Below are 16,402 nucleotides of genomic sequence, written 5' to 3'. Positions count from 1 at the left end.
TTACTTGTTACTTTTAGTTTCTATAGTACACGTTACAGGTACCAGGGAGAAAACCTGAACGCATTTTTTCTGTTTTTATTAAAACATTATCAACAGCTTGTCTCTCTCATCCATAATTTCCGTTTGTGTCTCTCTAATATAGACAATATAACATCCATCCCATCATCGTACAATAACTTAAATACTCAACAATATCATTACACATAATCCAAGTTCACGTTTCCAAGGAATGCACCGATGAGACCGATCAAGGACCCCAAAAAAGAAGGAAGGGTGAATCTTGCTTTGCAGCCAGATTGTCATGCCGGTTGTATTGAAGTCAACAGGAGATAAACCGACATATCTACTTCGTATGGCTTCTGATGGTCAAATGCCTCCAGAAAATGAAAGAAAACACTTCAGAGAGTCAGTCAACCACGGATTATTTTCCCAACTGACTGACAGGGCTGATAGTATTGTTAACAAACGGGGCAGATCCGACTGATTTCAGCTAATATGACTGCAACTGGCAAATGACACTGTGAACAGGAGCCTGCGAACAACGTGTCAATAAAAACATCAGTGGTTAACCTCCTCTCTGAAGTGTGTGCTTTCATTTTCTGGAGGCATTTCTTAATCTTTCACTCAGTGACATGATGACCCCTCCTTCTTTTTTCGGTTAGTTTGAGACCAATCAGGAAGCAACCGTGGGTGTTTCTGCATCCTTGTTTCCAAAAGAAGTTTCTGAATATCTTCATAGCACCCCTGTACAACACACAACAGACAGTCTGATGGAGAGGTGGGGGAAAGTGGTCGGTGTATATGTTGGGCTGATGAGGAGATCGGAGACAGGAGGCAGGTGAACAGGATGCGTGTGGGAGTGATGGCTGACGGCAGTAAACACAGAGGACTGCTGCAGGGACGGGAGGTAATTGCAGGCTGTAAAAAGACGGAGAGACGATGACTGATGAACTGACAACAGGTAAAATACAACATGCAAGCAATGTTAAGAGAGAACTCCAGTGATTTAACACTGCACTCCTACAGTGTAACCAGCCCAGCTGCAAGAATAGATGCAACCATGGATATGTCGCAGTAGTTTCAGTTTTCACTGCCATGTTGTGACTTAGTGTCTGGTGAGGTTAAGACATGAAGACAACTTGGTTAAAATTAGGAAAACATCATGTTTAGTTGCTACAAACACGGCTGGAAATTGTCCCAATGTCTCGTCAAAAACATTTTGTGGTTTCACACCTACAAATGACAAAACGGCATCTCTGGTTTGGGAGACCTTCTCGCTGAACTGAAAAACCACCATCGTTCCCTCCACATCCCGACATGGAAGTAAGCTCATATGCATGTGTTGAAATGCTTGAAATTTTGATACGACACTTATGATATGTACAAATTGGAACATATCCGTGGTTTGCAGAAATCTAACGATGATGGACACAAGGATCGATACCAATCAACACTGCCATCCATAGAGCTGCGCTGCAAGTACATCTAAAACACTTTGAATTAAGTTTTATAGATCTAATATATTACATTTCAGAGAAACTGAATGGCGTAACCTGTCTATTTATTATCCTCCTTTATCCTCTGTCCTCAAAGGATCGCAGCATCCAGGAAGCATGAACTTCAAGCTCCGCTTCACTGCAGACGTGGTGGATAAGATTGTCCCAGCTGCGGTGCACCTGGAACTTTCTCGAAAGGCAAAACTAACTGAAGCAAGAAAAAATAACACCTTCAACACTGAAAAATTGGACTGCCCTTTTGTCCTTTCCCCTCGCCAGGCTGCCTATTTCCAGCGAGGAGCTCTCTGTGGCGAGTGGCTCTGGGTTTATAGTGTCAGAGGACGTACTCTAACAAACAGCGGATAAAAGTAGAGCTAAGACGCAGTCTGACGATACAGTCATGGACGTGGCGCTCATCAAATTGAGCCAGATACGAGTGGCCACATTCTCCCCTCAGCTCCCGACGGGCCTTAGACCAAAGACTGTCTTGTGTTTTCATCTGGCCTGGCAGCTTGTCATCGGAGGCCGACATCAAAGTGTATAAATCCTGAACATAAAGGGGGCGGATGATCCGGTCAACGAGGGCTTTTGCCCACCAAAATTAGACTCAATTCCAACACGGTCAATTTGTCGTCTTGACTTCCTCTGGGGTGGTATCGCCTTTTGAAATTCAAGGCTCAGCTATTTTTTTTTTTTGTATATTTGCGAGCGCAGCTCTGAATAAAACATGTCACTGCTCAGACATGCTCGCACACAGCCAGCTTCTTTGCATGGTGGAGGAAGGACTGTACTTCCAACCACTTTAGTCAGACTGCGCTCAGCATCAAGTTTATGATTAACATTTTTTAGTGCTGATCTGAATACAAGAATAGCCCAACATCAAGAGTAAACTACCGTCACTGCGTCTGACTGCTCTAGAGGTGAATGAATTTGCTTTCGAACATCAAGGGAGTGTCGACAGCTTTACAATGCTATATCTCTCTCTGTGTTACATTCTTGTAGAAGGAGCTCTAAAGCTCGCCTAAAAGGCAAATTTCTCATAAGGCTCCGTGCCCCAGGAAATGTGACTATAAATTTGGCTGAGCATTACCCTCAGAGATAAATGGCCTCGGTCTGGAATAATAGGAGGCAGGCAGAGAAAAAGCTCAAAGCTCAGGCTTGGTTTTAGTTTAGTGAGAAAGAAACACACGTTCAACACTCAGATTAAAGCTGAAAACTTATGAAACGTATTGATTTTGATTACCCACAAATAATTGTTCAGAGAAAAACCTCCAAGAAAAACAAAACACATCTATCTTCTGATTTAAATTCAACTCCTATAATCATTTCTCAGAGCTGCAGGCAGAAATAATATGATTGATGGAAATTAACCGTATGAGCGTAATACTCTGGGGGAAGTGAGAAAATTTCTGTCTGATCTAAATTATTTTCTCTCCTCTGTTTTTGACTTTATCAAGACTTTATCTTCCATCTGTGAAAACGTGGAAAAAAATGTTTGAGGGAGAAAACTTGTGAAAACAAAATGAACATAAAACATGAGAAAACATAAATATACTGTGCTCTAACAGCTGCACCCGACAGTGAACACAATGACCATAAACTATTATTTACGTTATTGTGACAATGCTCATGTATCAGAATTTAAATAATACTACGTATGAGCTGATGATACACAATAATCCACCCGTGACACTAACGGCAGACTAGCGCCAAGTATGACACATTCCTCGACATGACAGTCACGTTACAATAACCTGTCGACACATAATAGATGCATCTTGTGTTTAAAGTGCAGAGAGAAATCAAAAACTCACCTGCAAGAACATGGATGCTTTTCCTCCTATTTAGGACATGGGGTGGTGGTGCACTTCAGCCTCTTGTGGTCAAAATGAGTATTACAAAAACAAACGCAAAAATATATTTTTCCTCTTTAAAAAAAGATTTTATTTCAATTCAGTTCCACACACGGCCAGGATAATAAACGCTATCCTGGCAAGACATTTTTTTCCCACACAGGAGAGAAAATAATTTAGATCAGACAGAAAATGGATCACCAGAAAAAAAAAAAAACAAACGTCTCACCTGCCTCTCAGGGCTTCCGTAGAAAAGGGATAATACCAAACTATTTGCATACTTGTTCTGCTTTCTGCTATGTAGGCGATCCTTCTTGTTTAATTGATGACGGTGAGGACTAAGGTCATCATTTTGTTTTATTTAACAGCCAAAGTCTCCAGTCAGCTCCCTCAGGTTCAAGACTAAGCTCCCCTCACAGCATTTTTAGGACAAGACCTGGGCGCCTTTTGCATTCTTCCTGTGGAATCAAATCATACAGATGGTACATTCATTCATCAAGGCTGCTGCCGCCAGCTTCCTCGCCTTAAAAATGCAGCTCTTTCTACAGAACAGTTGCCATACCAACAGTGCATTTTATAAATCATCCTTCACTGTGAAAACACCGATAAGTGACCGATGGTATTTGTTGTAGGTAAAGAAGAAAAAAGGACACTTAATAGACTACGAGTTATGTTATGTTCATCGGAGGGCAAAGAGGCTGTTTTGTTTCTGCGAGTAGCAAAGCTATGTAATCAATGAAGCACTTAAGAGCACAATCTCATGGCTCTCTTTCCATTGTGTGTTTAAAAGGATGGAGATGTAATAGACATAAATACTCTGAAAGTGGCAGCTGGAATCTCTTTTGCCCTCCCTGCAGAGAGAATAAGCCTGTTCCTCTCTGATTCCTGCAACAGAGAAGTCACCGCTGATCTAACGTTGGTGTCGTCACAGCCTTCAGGAAACACTGCACAAAACTGAGCACATACGTTCAAATGTGTTACGGATGCTGCAGCTCACACTGTTGCAATTAAACATCAGAAAAGCTCATAATTTCTAATTCACGTTTATTTCAGGAATGCATCCATTTTGCAGCAAGAGCCTCTGGACAAACTGGATATCAGACGACAAGACGCCACCCGTTCATTTCAGTGGAAACTGCTCATGAGCAAAAAGTTTTCTAGCTTCCGGATTTATTTCTGCATCGCATGTCGCCACTCCACCCGGACGCCCCCCTCAGTCCTGCATGGCTCGTAGACCTTTACACCGGTGCACAAACATTGCTATTGTGGGCCTGGAAGGTTATACAACACAACAAACAGCTTTAATGATTTAAAAGAATAATTACAAATAATATTTATTCCTCTGGATAATTTGCAGCCAGCTCACTCCTCAAGAGCTGGCCAGGCAAAGCCCCACGAAACATCACATTTTCTTCGCTAAAAGATTATTTTCAATAATATGCGAATGATGTGAGTGTATTTGCGTCATTCACACAAGACCCTGAGAAAAACACGTCATTGATCCACTATCAAGATAAAACTACTGACCAGTGCAGCTGTAATATTATCAGCTTGTACACTGGACTTCAGTGGTCTTAGTTGCATATATACAGAGACTTTCCCATCCTGCCACAAATATTTAGGAATAAATCTGGTTTTCAATTATCTTTTTTCTGTGGCTTCAGTCCAAATCACTTCTTCCAGCATCACTACCATATAAGCCTTAAAAAACAGGAGTCCGACAGTAACTGCCACACGTACGAGTCAATATTACTCTCCGAGGTCAACCTAAAACGTAAGCTCCTGCATAAAAGATGTCACATTTTTAAAAGATTAAATATGTTTTTCTCCCCCCCATCTCCCCCCACCCAAGTTTCAAAGTAAAGATACCTCACCAGTGAGTTGCTTTTTTATTACAAAGTATAACCTGGAGCTAATCAGTATGATGCACACAGTAAGAGCTTGTTTAGGCGCTAGGTTTTTACAAAATGCCACAGTAAAGCTGTGAACTGGCATTTGGAGGCCTCTGGATATTTTCCGAGGCGTGGAATAAGAGCATCCCTGCAGTTCTCAAGGCTGCAGATTGAACTGTGGTCTGGTTGCTCATTATACTCGTGCTTCCCACAGGCGAAAGCTCTGACATCTTTCTCTTGGTGAAGACAGGATCTCTCTCTCTCTCTGACTCTTTAGACTCTCTATATTCTTAATAGTCCAACACCGCCTCCCGTGACATTGAAGCCTGCAGCTTTAACCAGCGTACAGCAGCAGTCTATCATATACCCAGTACAGCAGAGGAAGTCGATCTACCACCATACTGCTCCTCGCAGCCCTCACTACCGTCTGGTGCAACCAACATGTAGTCTTTAATCTAATTCCATGTGTTGTTAATCAGTCTGAATAAGATTATGAGCAAACTTAAATGCCTCAAATGCAAATGTCAAGCAGTGCAGTGCATCATAAAGCCACGACCCCACCGCTCCCACTGTTTACTCTGTTGGCTCTTGTGGGGGAAAGAAGCCGGCAGGGAAAGACTTGTTTAAAGGTCAGTGTTGTTTTCCTGAGGGTGTGAGATCTACCCAGCTGAAGGTAGCTGTGTTTAAGCGAGGCTTTATGTGAGTGATATATGTCATGACATCATCATCTGCTCCACGCAGGAGGTTGGCGAAGCCGTCCAGAGCAGCACGACCACGACAGGATTAAGGATGTGTCTCAACCGTCATTTCAGAACAGAGTGACAGTGACAGATATCACTGTAACTGTCAGCAATAAAAGAAAAATGTGCTTCATCATCAATACATGAACACTTCACATCATGGATGAGAGCAGCCACACGTCACTGTCCTGTGGGCAGAATGACCACGCAGTCCTTTGGGTGAAAACAAACGCTGTGTAAGTGCTGCCGCCACATTGAAATCAGTGAGTAGCGACGTGCCTGAAAGCTGCTGTGTTGCATTTTAGACGTCAAACAATAAAAAATCCCAAAGGTTGTGATTTTATTTACTCCCCCGAAGAACGTAGGTCGTCAGCGGAGAAGATGAAAATGGTCCATACGTATCCGTCTGTGTCAAACCTTGTAACATCAGCCTGCTTGATGAACATTGGATGATCTAAATATGGTGTGTAAATAGCTCTCCTGGTAAAGTACATGCCTCATGCAGACATCTAAGGGATTCAAATCCTTCCTGTAGCTTTTGCTGCATGAAGTTAAATTTGGCCGTTATATAAACTTTAATTTTGAACCACAAGAAGTTCTTCAGATGATGAGGTTGAAAAGATAAAAACAACTTTAATTTTGAACTCTAAGGATGTCAACTGGACGTGTTTTCAGCGTCGGTGAAGACTTTGAATTGACGTATTTTGGATATGTTACCATCATGGTTTAAACCATGTCTTATGATACAAATGTGTCAAAATTACCTTTAAAATCATTTAATCTGTCGCAGTGATTGATCGATAACGTCATTAATACACAGCAGAAGCCTGGTGTCCACCCATGATGTCTGACTATCAGCTGTAACAGCTACACTCATGCTTTCCCTTCTCTCTCTAACACTTAGCCTGTGTAGTTTACCAGCAGTGAGCTGGGAGGATGGAAGGAGGTCACTGTGTGTGAGCTGCCAGCTGATTCACATGGCGTCCTGGAGACTTTTAAAGCAATAGCTCCCCCTGCTGACACGGATACAGGAAAAAGCCCAGCAGGGAACCATTCACATCAATGTTTACAATAAATGTCTTCATATGTCCACACACAGCATAACAGTATAAAAACTGATAAACAGCATTTATAAATACACCTGTTGGATGGATGAGTTTGTATTGATGCAGAGGGACATCATCAGACCTTAATGACAACATGACTATCTGCCTTTCAACCACTTTTAATATTAGTTTTAAACCAATATTATTATAGTATTTGTAGGGATAACATCCGGCTGTTTTTTCACTGTAATTATAAAGACGGCTTGAGCAAATTGTGTCAACAGTCTTCCCTCGCTGAAGATCTTGGTTGTCTTGTTTCATCATGAGCTGTTAGAATAAAAACATGCAGTGTCTTGTACAGTAAACAAACATTGGTCATAAAAAACACTTTCTTTTAAATAGGGTTGATTTTTCAATAATTCTGCAACAGTGGTAAGAGTTGGGTGTTTTGTCCAGTGCTTTAAGAGCATGTTTAAGTGGCTGTATTGTTGTTGTACAGGCCTGTGACCAGGAGGTGGTACAGTAAGACAGATAGTGCATGTACATTATAGCTGCACCTGTGTTCAAGTCATTACAAATTAATCTGAAATGTATTTAACTATAACAATTTGACATTACCTGAGATGTACTTTTTTTTTTTTTTTTTAGCTAGAATCAATATTCAGGCCGACATCTTCTACCTTGTCTCGTTTCATTCAGATCTCAGGATCAGGAGTGTTGACTTCTTTAGCTGAGAACAACATGGAGACAGTCTTTTGGGTTTGGATGTCAGCACAGATGATTAGCAAATCATTGATATAGACACTGAACAACAGAGGTCTGGTAAAGTTATCCAGCCGACTGTCTCATGCATCTATATTACACTAGGTGTTGTTCATGTTGGCTTTTATTTTGTAAGCAAAGAGTGGAAGTTGTCTGTGTCATGACAGGTCTGGAGGATGTGCATATTTTCAGTGTAAAGGGGGGAAGGTTCAGTTTGATGTAGGTCACAGTGAGTCAGCTTCCACACGTTTAAATCTGGATTTACTGTTTTTCTGCCTCCATCCTGAGCTCAAGAGTCTCCTCAGACCCCAGCGAGGTGAGTTGGTGTCTTTACTATTCCTTCACTCTTTGATTTAGCTTCACTTTACCTTAACTTTACCTAAATACTGGAGATATTCAGATATATAAAGAATTCTGGCTCTTATATCGTGTTATAAATATTATTTTGGTAAAAGTGAAAGTCACCCATATGAATAGTACTTGAGTTAAAGTCTTAAAGTATCTGAGTACTCAAGTATCAAATGTATAAGTACAAGTAAACTAGACATATATTTACATGCATGTTTAGACTTAACCCAAATTTAATCTAAAAATGTTGTACTTTGGCTCTGATGCAGCATATTTGTAGTATTAAAGTGAATTTTCCACAAGCATCTTCCAAATAAATCTTTCTTTATTTTTTACAAATGGAAATGACTCTGACTTGTTTTCTCTCACTCTTAACAGCCTGTTGAAGGCATGAGGTTTGCAGACGTGGTCATGCATTCATTTGTCTTTTTTCTTTTTGTCTGTCTCTGGTTGAGCACTGTGAATGAATGCTGATGGCCCGAAGGTCTGAATGGAGTTGTAGCTCCTTCAGCAGGATGCTGATGAGGCCAAGATTGCTTCTGTTTCTGGCTTTATTCACCCAAGTTTTAAGGACCCAATGCCGACCCATCAACCCTCACAAAGGTAAGATGTTTTTGTGACTAATCCTAATTCTGAAAACACGATGATAAATATCGTGCTCCACAGGAGGGTGATCTGGTACACGTATGAATCACCCTGTGCTTGAACATGGTTGAACAATGAACAATCCAAGTCCAAAAAGTCCTGTGAATCAGTCTTCAGGCCCCGACACACCAGGCCCATGGTCGTCCAATGTGAAGGCTGTCGGTGAGCGTCCGTGTGTCTAGTTCTGTGTTACGTCCTACAGCGCTGGCAGTGGTCGGCCCTTGTTGGTGGTTCTTGTGGCCAATTAGGGATGTTGAGTAAGTGGTGGAGCCCATCGGTGAGATCAATGACACTGAAGAGAGACAGAAAAAGAAAGCGAATGCCCCGATCTGGTCAAACATAACATGCTTGACCATCTCTTGTCAAGCTGAACATGGCCCGGGAAACTTTTGAAATGACATAGCATGAGACCAGATGTTTGCCATCTCCAGCAACAGAACCTTCAGTGATTGTAGGTTCAGTTGTCAGATGTGTGTACTTTTGAACTATTGCACATGTTTGTCTTTGCATGTTTGCTTTTCTGCTCCCCATAATGTCTCAGCTAAGCTTTTTGTATGTTTTGTTCGTGTTGCAGAGGGCTCTCCCCAGAGGCCGATCCTGCAGGCCGGCCTGCCAGCTAATCGCACCGCAGTGGTTGGCAGCGATGTGGAGTTTAAGTGCAAGGTGCTCGGCGACCCTCGGGCTCACATCCAGTGGCTGAAGCACATCGAGGTCAACGGGAACTCAGTTGGTCCTGATGGATTACCGTATGTCCGTGTCCTCAAGGTAGGAGCTTCCTGTGACCGATCCTGCTGGCTGAGACTGAGGTATTTAATGTAGTGATGGGGGGGTCCAGTGTGAGGTTCAGCAGTGCAGACTCCAGCTCCTCCACCAACAGATACTGGAAGGCCCACCCGCTGGATTCCTCTGCAGGGGCTCTCAGTGGTACTTTTGTTGGGCAGTTGGTGAAGAACGCGCCTCCATCCCCTTTCTCTTTCAAAATCTTTTACTCATGATTCTCTTTCCCCTCTTGGGCCTCTTGTCGGGTCCACTTCTTTTGTTATTTTCTAGGCCGCTGGCCCTAACACCACAGACAAGGAAATGGAAGTCCTCCAACTAAAAAGTGTGTCTCTTGATGATGCTGGAGAGTACACCTGCCTGGTGGGAAATAGAGTCGGGGTCTCTCATCACTCTGCCTGGTTGACTGTTGTTGAAGGTATCAGTGGCTCCGTCTTGTCTCCTGTATTTAGTTTTTTCCTGTTTCCTGTCCACCTGCACATTTGCCAGAAAAGGGGTCTTATTGGACTCTTGTTGGTTAAAGACTCCTCTCTGTGTCCTCAGCGTGGCTCCTGCTCCATCTAAACTGTCGAAACTCTTGAAATGGAGCAGGATCCATCTAGTCAGATCTGTCTGACTCAAATCAAAATGCTAAACACGATGCACAGATTTGATTGGTTGCAGGGGCGGTCTTTGCTAGATTTACGCTCTTGGCGAACCATCCCTTGACACCCCCACCCCCCACCCCCCCACCCCCCCCCAAAAAAATATTATTATTATTTGTATTATTTTATTATATATAATCTTAAATACAAAAAGGTAACAAGAACAGAGAAAAAAAACAAGATAAATAAATGAAATACAGTATATAAACACCAATGTAAATTGCACAAATCCTTCATCACAGGATCTAATAACCATGCTTGTAAAATCCCTGAAGAAAGCTAAAAAACATAATGTATTGTCATTAGTATACATGTTATTCACAGCATTTATAGTGTTTACAAAAGTAAAAAAATATGCAAAAACACACACATACACCCCACACACACACACACACTCATGCACACACACACACACACACACACACACACACACACACCTGAGAAGTCCTGCAAGGAACATTACATGTGGCTGAGGAGGTAGATGGCTCCTCATCAGACTCCAGGACCATGTCTGTGGCTGCTGTGGAAGTATCTGACTCCTCATTTTGGCCAGTGGGTGCTCCAGCTCCAAAATATTTCAGAAGTGCCCCTGAATTTACAATTAAGATACAATATGTAAGTTAGATCACACTTACATCACACATGCATCAGTTACCCAATTAAAATGACCATAATGCACATTTTATTAACATTTGTTAACATTCTATTAACTAAGCATAACACACTACAAATTATTCAAAAAGCTATATCACATGTAGCTTACAAAATGCCATGTCAATGTAAGTTATTTAAGTTAGCATATAGCGTATAGCATTAAAATGACATGATGCCTCAATTCTAATAGTTGCTAGTTCAGCAAGACTAAAAACCAAATACAGTCGTCTTCTGTGGCTAAGTAGCAACATATTAGCAAGAGGCTAATAAATAGCCTATAGGCTACTGTCACTCATAGAAATCTGCATACCTTTATCTTTTGCCCGTTTCTCCTCTTCTTCTTTTCTTCTTTTTCTGAACTGGGCACCTGATGGTTTCTTTGGTCTTTTACTTTGATCCATGATGAAGATGAAGACTCGACATCATTACCTTTTGCCAAGACCGTCAGTTCGCCCGCCAAACAACCGGAGTCACGTGACGTAAACTAATTCACGTAGATGCATGCACATGTAGGTACATGTAGGTATATGGGTCTATATTAATACGAACGGACGGTGTTGGCAAAAGGTAATGATGTCGTCTTCATCTTCATCATGACCTCAGCAGAGGTAATGGACTCCTCGGTCAGAAAACCCTGGAAAGTTGTCATTCTGCCAGATGTTTGGCTCGTAAGTTTACTTTAGAGAGTCATCAAAATGGAGCTGCAAGTACATTTAGTTTTACAGTAACACTTAACATGCTTGCAAATCTTTTGTGGTCAAAATTATTAAGAGTACAAGCAGAAAGTGGCTCATACACCTGCTCATAACCTGTAAGAATACACAGAATCAGATCAAATAATGCAGCCGACCTTGTTTGTTCTCTGACCGTCTGTTTCCAGTAACAAAACATTGACTCATAGCTTTTATTTGTCAGCAGCGACTCACTGTACGTGTTTGCTTTTTCAGCTCACCAGACGTATAAACTGACTTTGTGTACGTTTTGTTCGTGTTGCAGAGGGCTCTCCCCACAGGCCGATCCTGCAGGCCGGCCTGCCAGCTAATCACACCGCAGTGGTTGGCAGCGATGTGGAGTTTAAGTGCAAGGTGCTCGGCGACCCTCGGGCTCACATCCAGTGGCTGAAGCACATCAAGGTCAACGGGAGCCGAGTTGGTCCTGATGGATTACCGTATGTCCGTGTCCTCAAGGTAGGAGCTTCCTGTGACCGATCCTGCTGCAACAAGCCAGTTACAATCTGTTCTTTTCTTAGTACCCAGTACTGTCTCTAAAGGTGCATTTTGATTTGTTTCACCTCTTGGGCCTCTTGTCGGGTCTGCTTCATTTGTTATTTTCTAGACCGCTGGCCCTAACACCACAGTCAAGGAAATGGAAGTCCTCCAACTAAAAAGTGTGTCTCTTGATGACGCTGGAGAGTACACCTGCCTGGTGGGAAATACAGTCGGGTTCTCTCATCACTCTGCCTGGTTGACTGTTGTTGAAGGTATCAGTGGCTCCGTCTTGTCTCCTGTATTTAGTTTTTTCCTGTTTCCTGTCCACCTGCACATTTGCCAGAAAAGGGGTCTTATTGGACTCTTGTTGGTTAAAGACTCCTCTCTGTGTCCTCAGCGTGGCTCCTGCTCCATCTAAACTGTCAAAACTCTTGAAATGGAGCAGGATCTATCTAGTCAGATCTGTCTGACTCAAATCAAAATGCTAAACACGATGCACATATTATCATGAATAAACCCGAGGCTCTGGTGTCGTGTGTGCCCGAGGATCCAAATGTGATGAAAAAGGACAGTTTTGGGAGCCTTTGTGTAGGGTGAACTGGGTCTTGTGTCAGCCTTTTGTTATTTTTTTAAAGATTATTATTATTATTATTACTGATATTGATGCCCCACTCTGATAGCAACAGCTGGAGAGAAGAAGAGAGTGGACACCATGCAGCAAAGTCCCCCGTGCCGGATTCAAAATCAGGCAACCACGGCGAAGACCAGGCCCGAAGACACGGCAAGCACTCCACCAGGTGAGCCACTGGGTGGCCATTTTGTAGATTAAGCCTGTTAAGCTGTGGTGTGAGCGAGTGATTCATGTAGAGGAAGGAGGTGATTACTCCTCCACATGTCCTGTAACTGTGATCCACAGTCCAGCTCCCTCCGTCACCATTGTCCCCTGAGCTTCTCCTGACCTCGGCAGAGGTAATGGACTCCTCGGTCAGAAAACCCTGGAAAGTTGTCATTCTGCCAGATGTTTGGCTCGTAGGTTTACTTTGAGAGTCACCAAAATGGAGCTGCAAGTACATTTAGTTTTACAGTTACACTTAACATGCTTGCAAATCTTTTGTGGTCAAAATTATTAAGAGTACAAGCAGAAAGTGGCTCATACACCTGCTCATAACCTGTGAGAATACACAGAATCAGATCAAATAATGCAGCCGACCTTGTTTGTTCTCTGACCGTCTGTTTCCAGTAACAAAACATTGACTCATAGCTTTTATTTGTCAGCAGCGACTCACTGTACGTGTTTGCTTTTTCTGCTCACCAGACGTATAAACTGACTTTGTGTACATTTTGTTCATGTTGCAGAGGGCTCTCCCCACAGGCCGATCCTGCAGGCCGGCCTGCCAGCTGATTGCACCGCAGTGGTTGGCAGCGATGTGGAGCTTGAGTGCAAGGTGCTCGGCGACCCTCGGGCTCACATCCAGTGGCTGAAGCACATCAAGGTCAACGGGAACTCAGTTGGTCCTGATGGATTACCGTATGTCCGTGTCCTCAAGGTAGGAGCTTCCTGTGACCGATCCTGCTGCAACAAGCCAGTTACAATCTGTTCTTTTCTTAGTACCCAGTACCGTCTCTAAAGGTGCATTTTGATTTGTTTCCCCTCTTGGGCCTCTTGTCGGGTCTGCTTCTTTTGTTATTTTCTAGCCCTCTGGCCCTAACACCACAGACAAGGAAATGGAAGTCCTCAGACTGAGAAATGTGTCTCTTGATGACGCTGGGGAGTACACCTGCCTGGCAGGAAATTCTGTCGGGTTCTCTCATCACTCTGCATGGTTGACTGTTGTTGAAGGTATTAACCTTTTGCTTGTGCTACTTCCAGCTGTTGAGCAAGCTGCTTATTCAAAAAGAACCGGCATGACAGCATAACCCATACAACCCATCGTCATCCCTGAATCACTGAATGAGTACTTGCTCATTATGCACGGTCATGTCTCAGAGCGTTGTTTTCTCTGTGTCTGTCTGTTCTGTTGGTTTGCAGGTGAACCAGAGGTGAAGCTGTAGCAGCAGTCTCTCTGCAACACGTCGTTCGCTCTCTGGTTTCTAAAACAAACTCACAAAATGTCATGAAAGGGAATATTTTTACTCATTTTCCTTAATAAAAAGAAAAATACAACCATACACTGTCTTGGTTTGTCTTTTCACAATCACATCTGGCTTGGTCCAAATAAATCCTCAAATCACAGAGTAAGATGTGAAAATATTCTGGCTCTACGCGCCGTTTTCACCCACTGCTGACGTCCGACTCTCTCTCTCCTCTGACGCTTCATGCCTCTCCTGTCCCCGCCTGCTGTGTCTTCTCGCCCCCCGGAGTCATAACCCTGGTCAGAGCTGCTGTAAATCACCTCTGTACAGTATCGCCTGTCTTCAAACTGACCTCCGTCGTCTCGGAGGCTGTGCTCAGTCCCAGTCAGCTGCCCTGTCAGAGCCCGACCTGTCTGAGATATCCTAAAGTAATCAGGTAAAAAAAAGTCCCTACCAGTGAGCTTAATCATGTAAATGTTTCCTCTGGAAATGTGCTCAGTAAACATGCTGTGATTTTGTGTTATTGTGTATTAATCTGAGAGGGAACGTTGATTTTCCCAGATGTATTTTTCTGCGGTCGATGGTTAAGCTTCCTTTTATTTACTGAGGAAATGTAATCTTCTCAAAAGCAGAGCCAGACAATCAACCCATAAGCTGTACCGTATGAGTCTATGAGACCATTAATGAAGCTTTTGGGATCATATACATCAGATCCCATCACAGCAGACTGCTGCTAGAAACCCCTTTACTGTCTATCATCTCCAAAATCTGCATAGGAACTCTGTTAATCTCCTGATTGTTCGGTGCATTGGCTTGGCTGAACTTTGGTGTCCATCCATGATGTCTAACCATCAGCTGTAACAGCTACACTGATGCTTTTTTCCCTCTCTCTCTAACAGTTTGCCTGTTGAGGTCGAACGAGGTCACTGTGTGTGACCTTCCAGCTGATTCACAAGTTGCACTGGGAAAAAAACACTCATACTGCTTTTATGACAATAGTTCCCCCTGCTGGCACACAATCAACAAGCCCAGCAAGGATCACCTCACATCAGTTCGCCCAGATGCAGAGTGGCCCTTGTCCCTGAGGTGGTTTTAGGAGCTCCTGCAGATCTCCCTGCGGTGCCAGCTGGTGGGGTAGCTGCAGTCTCTTGTTCAGCTGGCTGCAGAGTGCTGGAAGGTGCTCCAGAAGCAGCTGACATGCTCACATTTTCTCATAATAGTATTTTATTTTGATATATTTGCTTAGTAATGTTTTTTAATATGTAACAAGATACTTTGTTTTACTGTATTTGTGCACATATCTTTATTAGCGGTGGGAATCTTGACTTGACTTCTTCCAGGACGTTCACTCACCCATGCAGCTTGCAGCGGCGTTATTTTATTCCCTTTACCATGTACATCTTATTGGTCAACATGTGCAACCTATCTATTTATTCACTCTATTCAACTATTGATCCTTGATGACACTGTATTCCTTCCTGTATTCCACCTTATTCCCTATCTATTTATTGTGTGTACTGTGTTTTCGTACTGTGCCAGTATGCAAGCTGCCGAAACCAATTGCCCCTGGTGGGATTAATAAAGTCGTCTGAGTCTGAATCACGCAGAAACTCACGACAAGTTGCCCATTATAATGATAGTATCTCTATACACATTTCTGTAATTATCGATACATTGCAAGACAATCGTCTAGATGATTTCTGTCTGTCTGAAGAATACAAAATGTCTCTTAAAAGGAAAAGTGCAGGGATTATGTTTTTATTCACAGCATTGGGGTGTTAGTTTAACAAATGTGACATGAACTGAGAAGGAACGATGTATATTAAAAAGCGTCTTATTATCTTGATGATGATGATAAACACTAGTTGTTGTTTTGATAAACATTATGGTGTTTGACATTGCTGAGTTTCTTCTTCTACTGTGGCAAAAAGTGGGGGGCTTGGTTGGTGGTGCATTCACGTACCACCACTAACCGGACTAGCTTAGCACACAAGCTAAACAAAATAACGTTAAGAAGCTGATGAGTCTTTAACCAAAAGACAAAAAATGTTGTATTACAATTCAGGTACAGGCTGAAATATCTTGAACGGTCAGTTTTTATTAGACAACACGCAAAAAAAGTTCAGGATGTCTAACGTTTTCGCCAGAACTCCTCATTACGCATGCCGTTTTACGTGCTTACGTATGAACGCTCGGACCAATCACAGAGCTGGAGAGCAGGAGGCACCCTTCAGGGACTGTCAGATTTGTGGGGTTTGTTGTCC

The 16,402-nt window shown here is 42.8% G+C and overlaps 1 protein-coding gene across 3 annotated transcripts; it reads left to right on the top strand.

The window, feature by feature from the left end:
• Positions 1–7,883: 7,883 nt before the first annotated feature.
• Positions 7,884–14,234, top strand: LOC140995602 (fibroblast growth factor receptor 1-A-like). 3 transcript variants are annotated; one of them, XM_073465666.1, is made up of 10 exons: positions 7,884–8,105; positions 8,593–8,740; positions 9,357–9,547; positions 9,833–9,977; positions 11,854–12,044; positions 12,193–12,337; positions 12,746–12,862; positions 13,422–13,612; positions 13,761–13,905; positions 14,095–14,234. In XM_073465666.1, the coding sequence occupies exons 2-10, from the start codon at positions 8,605–8,607 to the stop codon at positions 14,115–14,117; spliced, it is 1,284 nt and encodes a 427-aa protein (XP_073321767.1). In that variant the 5' UTR covers positions 7,884–8,105; positions 8,593–8,604; the 3' UTR covers positions 14,118–14,234. The 3 variants fall into 3 exon arrangements, with proteins under 3 accessions (XP_073321767.1, XP_073321768.1, XP_073321766.1); XM_073465665.1 differs by having other exon boundaries at positions 7,896–8,105; positions 12,752–12,862; XM_073465667.1 differs by lacking the exon at positions 12,746–12,862 and having other exon boundaries at positions 7,895–8,105.
• Positions 14,235–16,402: the final 2,168 nt, after the last annotated feature.

Source organism: Pagrus major, chromosome 5 (genome assembly GCF_040436345.1).
Source record: "Pagrus major chromosome 5, Pma_NU_1.0".
In the NCBI taxonomy this organism is placed as follows: Eukaryota; Metazoa; Chordata; class Actinopteri; order Spariformes; family Sparidae; genus Pagrus; species Pagrus major.
Note: the sequence above shows the minus strand (reverse complement) of the source record. Positions and strands in the feature narration are given on the sequence as shown.

Coding starts and splice junctions, on each gene's coding strand:
- LOC140995602 (XM_073465666.1), top strand. CDS start 8,605: ATGCTGATGGCCCGAAGGTCTGAATGGAGTTGTAGCTCCTTCAGCAGG. Junction 8,741..9,356: donor ACCCATCAACCCTCACAAAG/GTAAGATGTTTT, acceptor TTCGTGTTGCAG/AGGGCTCTCCCCAGAGGCCG. Junction 13,613..13,760: donor CGTATGTCCGTGTCCTCAAG/GTAGGAGCTTCC, acceptor GTTATTTTCTAG/CCCTCTGGCCCTAACACCAC.